Below are 6,697 nucleotides of genomic sequence, written 5' to 3' on the forward strand. Positions count from 1 at the left end.
CCCTCCCACAAACAAACACAAACTAATGCTAAATGATGAAAACAGTAGATTAACAGTAGAAGTGGTTTTGATGTCATTATCTTAACAGATTAATTGGTGGTGTTGAGTGTGGATTGTAAGTGATTTGTTTGGCTCATGTCGGTAGTGCATGGTGGTTGCAATGCCAAATGTTGTGGGTTCGATTCCCGCTGGGGACACCCATATACAAAATGTATACACGCATGACTATAAGTTGCTTGGGATATAATATTATATATTAGTAAATTTTATCACTAGGCTTTGCCATTTACTTTTCATGTGGTATTTTGGCACCAAACAAACATACAGTACAGACAGCACATTCAATATAGCCTGTGGTTTAATAGACAACAACACTAAAACATAGGATTTACAGTGCATTCGGACAGTATTCAGACCCCTTGACTTTTTCCACATTTTGTTAAATTACAGTCTTATTCTAAAATGTATTAAAAACATTTTTTTCTCATCAATCTACACACAATACGCCATAATGACTAAGTGAAGAGTTTTTTAGAAATGTTTGCACATTGATTACAACTAAAAAACAGAAATACCTTATTTACATAAGTATTCAGACCCTTCGCTATGAGACTCGAAATTGAGCTCAGGTGCATCCTGTTTCCATTGATCATCCTTGAGATGTTTCTACAACTTCATTGGAGTCCACCTGTGGTCAATTCCATTGATTGGACATGATTTGGAAAGGCACACACCTGTCTATATAAGGTCACACAGTTGACAGTGCATGTCAGAGCAAAAACCAAGCCATGAGGTCGAAGGAATTGTCCGTAGAGCTCTGAGACAGAACTGTGTCGAGGCACAGATCTAGGGAAGGGTACCACACATTTCTGCCTCATTGAAGGTCCCCAAGAACACAGTGGCCTCCATCATTTCTAAATGGAAGAAATTTGCAACCACCAAGACTCTTCTTAGAGCTGTCAGCCCTGCCAAACTGAGCAATCGGGGGGAGAAGGGCCTTGGTCAGGGAGGTGACCAAGAATCTGATGGTCACTCTGAGAGCGCTCACGAGTTCCTCTGTGGAGATGGGAGAACCTTCCAGAAAGACAACCATCTCTGCAGCACTCCACCAATCAGGCCTTTATGGTAGAGTGGCCAGATGGAAGCCACTCCTCAGTAAAAGGCACATGACAGCCTATTTGGAGGAGTTTGCCAAAAGGCACCTAAAGACTCAGACCATGAGAAACAAGTTTCTCTGGTCTGATGAAACCAAGAATGAACTCTTTGGCCTCACGTTCTCACGTCTGGAGGAAACTTGGCACCATCCCATATTTTTCAGCAGCAGGGACTGGGAGACTTTGAGGGAAAGATGAACGGAGCAAAGTACTGAGAGATCCTTAATGAAAACCTGCTCCAGAGCGTTCAGGACCTCAGACTGGGGCAACGGTTCACTTTCTAACGACCCTAAGTACACAGCCAAGACAACGCAGGAGTGGCTTCGGGACAAGTCTCTGAATGTCCTTGAGTGGCCCAACCAGAGCCCGGACTTGAACCTGATCGAACATCTCTGGAGAGACCTGAAATAGCTGTGCAGCAATGCTCCCCATCCAACCTGACAGAGCTTGAGAGGATCTGCAGAGAAGAATGGGAGAAACTCCCCAAATACAAGTGTGCCAAGCTTGAAGCATCAAATATGATATTTCGGGGGGGGGGGGGGGGGGTTTGACTAAATGTAGTTATGGGGTATTGTGTGCATATTGAAGAGGGGGGAAAACTATTTCATTGATTTTAGAAGAAGGCTGTAACTTAACAAAATGTAGAAAAAGTCAAGGGGTCTGAATACTTTCTGAATGCACTGTACACTTACTGTAACATTCACTATGAACAAGATTAAACAGCTACCGTATGTAGGCTACTGTAACATTCTATCAAACCTACTTTTTACTGTGAATAGGCAGAGTTAAGGTTTCTCATAAGCTAATTATCTTGTGTCACATACAATAATGTGCTCATTCCCAGTCGGTGTTAGATAGAAATTCGACGGTGGGGAAAACATCCTGTATAGTAGTTACCTAGGTTACCCCATTGACTCACAGCAAAAACGTGACCTTTTTCAAACTGCTTGTTTTATATACTGTCATTTATACCATCTACTGCATCTTGCCTATGCCACTCGGTCATTGCTCATCCATATATTTATATGCATATATTCTTACTCCATCCCTTTACGTAGATTTGTGTGTATTAGGTAGTTGTTGTGGAATTGTTAGATTACTTGTTAGATATTACTATATTGTCGGAACTAGAAGCACAAGCATTTCGCTACACTCGTAATAACATCTGCTAACCATGTGTATGTGATCGATACAATTTGATTCGATTTGATTAGTCAATTACAAAACTACATGTATGAAAAGTACATGTCTAAGGATGACTTTTCAACATTGCCTGCTCCCTAGCATTCTCACTACTTAGAGAAACGTCATTTTGTAGGGCTTCTCTCATGCATTCATTCATGATGAGTGACAGCTAGCTAGCCAAGACCAACAACACAAACAAACAGACTATACAGCTACAAGTTGTGAGTGGAGTTACAAACTGACTAAATTAAACAAGTTAAATATCTCACCTGTGAGGAAATGTTCTCCACACACAGACAAATGAAGCCTGAAGTTTACATACACTTAGGTTGCAGTCATTAAAACTTGTTTTTCAACCACTCCACAAATTTCTTGTAAACAAACTATAGTTTTGGCAAGTCAGTTAGGACATCTACTTTGTGCATGACACAAGTAATTTTTCCAACAATTGTTTATTTCACTTATAATTCACTGTATCACAATTCCAATGGGTCAGAAGTTTACATACACTAAGTTGTTTGTGCCTTTAAACAGCTTGGTCAATTCCAGAAAATGATGTCATGGCTTTAGAAGATTCTGATAGACTCCAATTATGTAAATTAGCCTATTGGAGGTTTACCTGTGGATGTATTTCAAGGCCAACCTTCAAACTCAGTGCCTCTTTGCTTGACATCAAGATTAAATCAAAAGAATTCAGCCGAGACCTCAAAAAAAAAGTCTGGTTCATCCTTGGGAGCAATTTCCAAACGCCTGAAGGTACCACATTCATCTGTACAAACAATAGTATGCAAGTATAAACACCATGGGACCACAAGGCCGTCACACCGCTCAGGAAGGAGACGCGTTCTGTCTCCTAGAGATGAACGTACTCTGGTGCAAAAAGTGCAAATCAATCCCAGAACAACAGCAAAGGACCTTGTGAAGATGCTGGAGGAAACCGGTACAAAAGTATCTATATCCACAGTAAAACGAGTCATATATCGACATAACCTGAAAGGCCACTCAGCAAAGAAGAAGCCACTGCTCCAAAACCGCCATAAAAAAGCCAGACTACGGTTTGCAACTGCACATGGCGACAAATATCGTACTTTTTGGAGAAATGTCCTCTGGTCTGATGAAACAAAAATATAACTGTTTGGCCATAACGACCATCGTTATGTTTGGAGGAAAAAGGGGGAGGCTTGCAAGCCGAAGAACACCATCCCAACCGTGAAGCATCATGTTGTGGGGGTGCTTTGCTGCAGGAGGGACTGGTGCACTTCACAAAATAGATGGCATCATGAGGATGGAAAATTATGTGGATATATTGAAGCAACATCTCAAGACATCAGTCAGGAAGTTAAAGCTTGGTCGCAAATGGGTCTTCCAAATGGACAATGACCCCAAGCATACTTCCAAAGTTGTGGCAAAATCGCTTAAGGACAACAAAGTCAAGGTATTGGAGTGGCCATCACAAAACCCTGACCTCAATCCTATAGAAAATGTGTGGGCAGAACTGAAAAAGTGTGTGCGAGCAAGGAGGCCTACAAACCTGACTCAGTTACACCAGCTCTGTCAGGAAGAATGGGCCAAAATTCACCCAATTATTGTGGGAAGCTTGTGGAAGGCTACCTGAAATGTTTGACCCAAGTTAAGCAATTTAAAGGCAATGCTACATAATACTAATTGAGTGTATGCAAACTTCTGACCCACTGGGAATGTGAGGAAAGAAATAAAAGCTGAAATACATAATTCTCTCTACTATTATTCATACATTTCACATTCTAAAAATATAGTGGTGATCCTAACTGACCTAAGACAGGGAATTTTTACTAGGATTAAATGTCAGGAATTGTGAAAAACTGAGTTTAAATGTATTTGGCTAAGGTGTATGTAAACTTCTGACTTCAACTGTAGCTACGTGTAGTCAGTCTACTTGGACACCAGGTCCCAACATTTCCCAATCTCCCACACCGAATAGCCTGAAGCCACAGGGTTCTTTTCTTAGGGTCTATTTCCCAGGTCGTGATTTTTGACCTGGTTACATACAGTGGGGCAAAAAAGTATTTAGTCAGCCATCAATTGTGCAAGTTCTCCCACTTAAAAAGATGAGAGAGGCCTGTAATTTTCATCATAGGTACACTTCAACTATGACAGACAAAATGAGAATTTGTGATGAATCACATTGTAGGATTTTTAATGAATTTATTTGCAAATTATGGTGGAAAATAAGTATTTGGTCACCTACAAACAAGCAAGATTTCTGGCTCTCACAGACCTGTAACTTCTTCTTTAAGAGGCTCCTCTGTCCTCCACTCGTTACCTGTATTAATGGCACCTGTTTGAACTTGTTATCAGTATAAAGGACACCTGTCCACAACCAAAGTGAGAAACGAAACAGTTCTGTAAGGTGCAGACACTAAACAGAAAACAACTACACACAAAACACAGTTGGGAAAAGGCTGCCTAAGTATGATTCCCAATCAGAGACAACGATAGACAGCTGCCTCTGATTGGGAACCACACTCGGCCAAAAACAAAGAAATATAACACAGAATGGCCACCCTAATCACACCCTGGCCTAACCAAAATAGAGACTAAAACCCTCTCTATGGCCAGGGCGTGACATATACATTGAACAACAAAGCAACATTTCGACATTTATTATTATTTCTGTATGACAAAAAAATCTAAGACGAAGTTGGCTCTCTTACAATGGGGGTCAATAGGAAAGAATGTTTGTTTTCCCCAATTTGTGGGTGTGGTCTAGAGGAATTCCTTATTATTACGTGAATATCAACTCAGAGTTATAAGTCATAAATTAGGAACATTCTAGCAGCATGTGAGCAGCACTCTAAACAGCACGTCAAGCTACTGCAGAGACCATTAACCAAACATGTTTAACAACATTAGCCCCATACCATATATGAAATGCCCTGCAAAGAATTTGTTAGAACGAAGATTTACCCATTTTCCAAATGAGCCTTGATGTTTGAATCAAAGTGCAGCATGTAGTGCAGCTTTACAGGGACATACGTAAACTACAACACTCTCATTAGAGCCACCTTAACACCACTGGAGAATGGAGCTGTGGTTGGCTCAGATTTAGCTTTGTTTCATATTGTTAGCCCTGCATAACAGCCTCGATGCAGGCCTCCCAGAACGAGATAATAGGCTTCATGTGCCACTTGAACACCTGTGTTCAAGCCCAATTGCGGTGAAAAGGAGCGGGGCTCTCCTCTCTATCTAATCACCCTCCATGTGCAGCACAGCTCTCCTCTATGGACAGACTCCCAGCCTATTCACCTGCTGGAGCTGTTGGGGCAGCCCCCTCGGGCTCCCCTGCCCTCCCCTGTCCCTGGGCTTTGTCTTAAGAGAAATAGGTGGCGTTGTCACAGAACTCCTTGTCGCCTGGGTATTTGTTGGTGCAGTGACTCGGCCATATACAGTAGCTGACATATGGCAAGGTATTCTCCATTTCGGAAAATTACTTTTTTGTGCCTGTCCAGCTACGATGCCTCAGTGATCTGCTACCCGCCTGCCCTAATGAAGGATGTCCCTCCAAGCCAGCGGGGTGACCAGGTCAGCGGCATGTCGGCAGGATGGAGGCACAACGCCACCACGCCCCACTTTGAAGTCCTGGCCGTGGTCCGGTCACGCCTGTCCCCTCCGCTCACGGCTCAGTGAGGTGACTCGGTGGGACTTTGGCAGCCTCCTTTTAGAGGGGCCTGGTTTGAAGTGAGGGACCCCCTGCTGCACACAATCAATGGAGAGTCATATACCTTGCTGACGGCCGTTTGTGCAGCGGCCCGGGGAGAGAGGAGAGAAAAAAATAATCGCAGGAAGGGGAGAAAAAAAGGTGCTCTAGAACTTGGCTGATAGCATCTGCTATTTCTTCTGACTCGGTTCCGGGTTCCACTGTATGTATTAGCTAGCCTGCTACCACATTACAGCCGGAGCAATGCTTGGGCTTTGTTGAGTTGTGGCGGGAACAAGGAAAGAGAGATAGAAGGAAAGAAAATGTTCTAGTCAATTATGTATTTTTTTCCTTTGAAGGCAATAGAGGTGAAATGTATTGACGGTACAGTGTACAGAAACACACAGACACGTATTTCCTGATAGACTCAAAACATCCCAACTATATGTACTGCGTCTTGTACAGTATGTACTTTCAGTGGATAGTATGTTAACATCACGGACCATGTTGCTTCTCACTGCTCCTTGTCCCCTCCAGACATTGCCTTCTGCCGCGGTATAACGTTTCAGACTCTACCAAACCACTCAGACAATGCCGCCTCGCTTGGCTAACGTATTGTTAGCTGTGTGGGAACCTGCTTCCTTTATTAATAAACAGGAGAGAGAGCCTTGCCTGTCACACG

General features: G+C 42.7%; 1 protein-coding gene across 1 annotated transcript in view; it reads left to right on the forward strand.

Moving 5' to 3' along the window:
* The window catches only part of LOC120018604 (short transient receptor potential channel 4-like), a 43,875-nt gene extending 37,870 nt beyond the window's left edge, over positions 1 to 6,005 (forward strand). Inside the window, exons 7-8 of the mRNA XM_038961811.1 lie at positions 5,586 to 5,701; positions 5,828 to 6,005. Of these exons, the coding sequence (XP_038817739.1) occupies positions 5,586 to 5,701; positions 5,828 to 6,005 (294 nt within the window). The remainder of the gene's footprint in view (positions 1 to 5,585; positions 5,702 to 5,827) is intronic.
* Positions 6,006 to 6,697: the final 692 nt, after the last annotated feature.

This window comes from Salvelinus namaycush, chromosome 23, assembly GCF_016432855.1.
Source record: "Salvelinus namaycush isolate Seneca chromosome 23, SaNama_1.0, whole genome shotgun sequence".
Taxonomy (NCBI): Eukaryota; Metazoa; Chordata; class Actinopteri; order Salmoniformes; family Salmonidae; genus Salvelinus; species Salvelinus namaycush.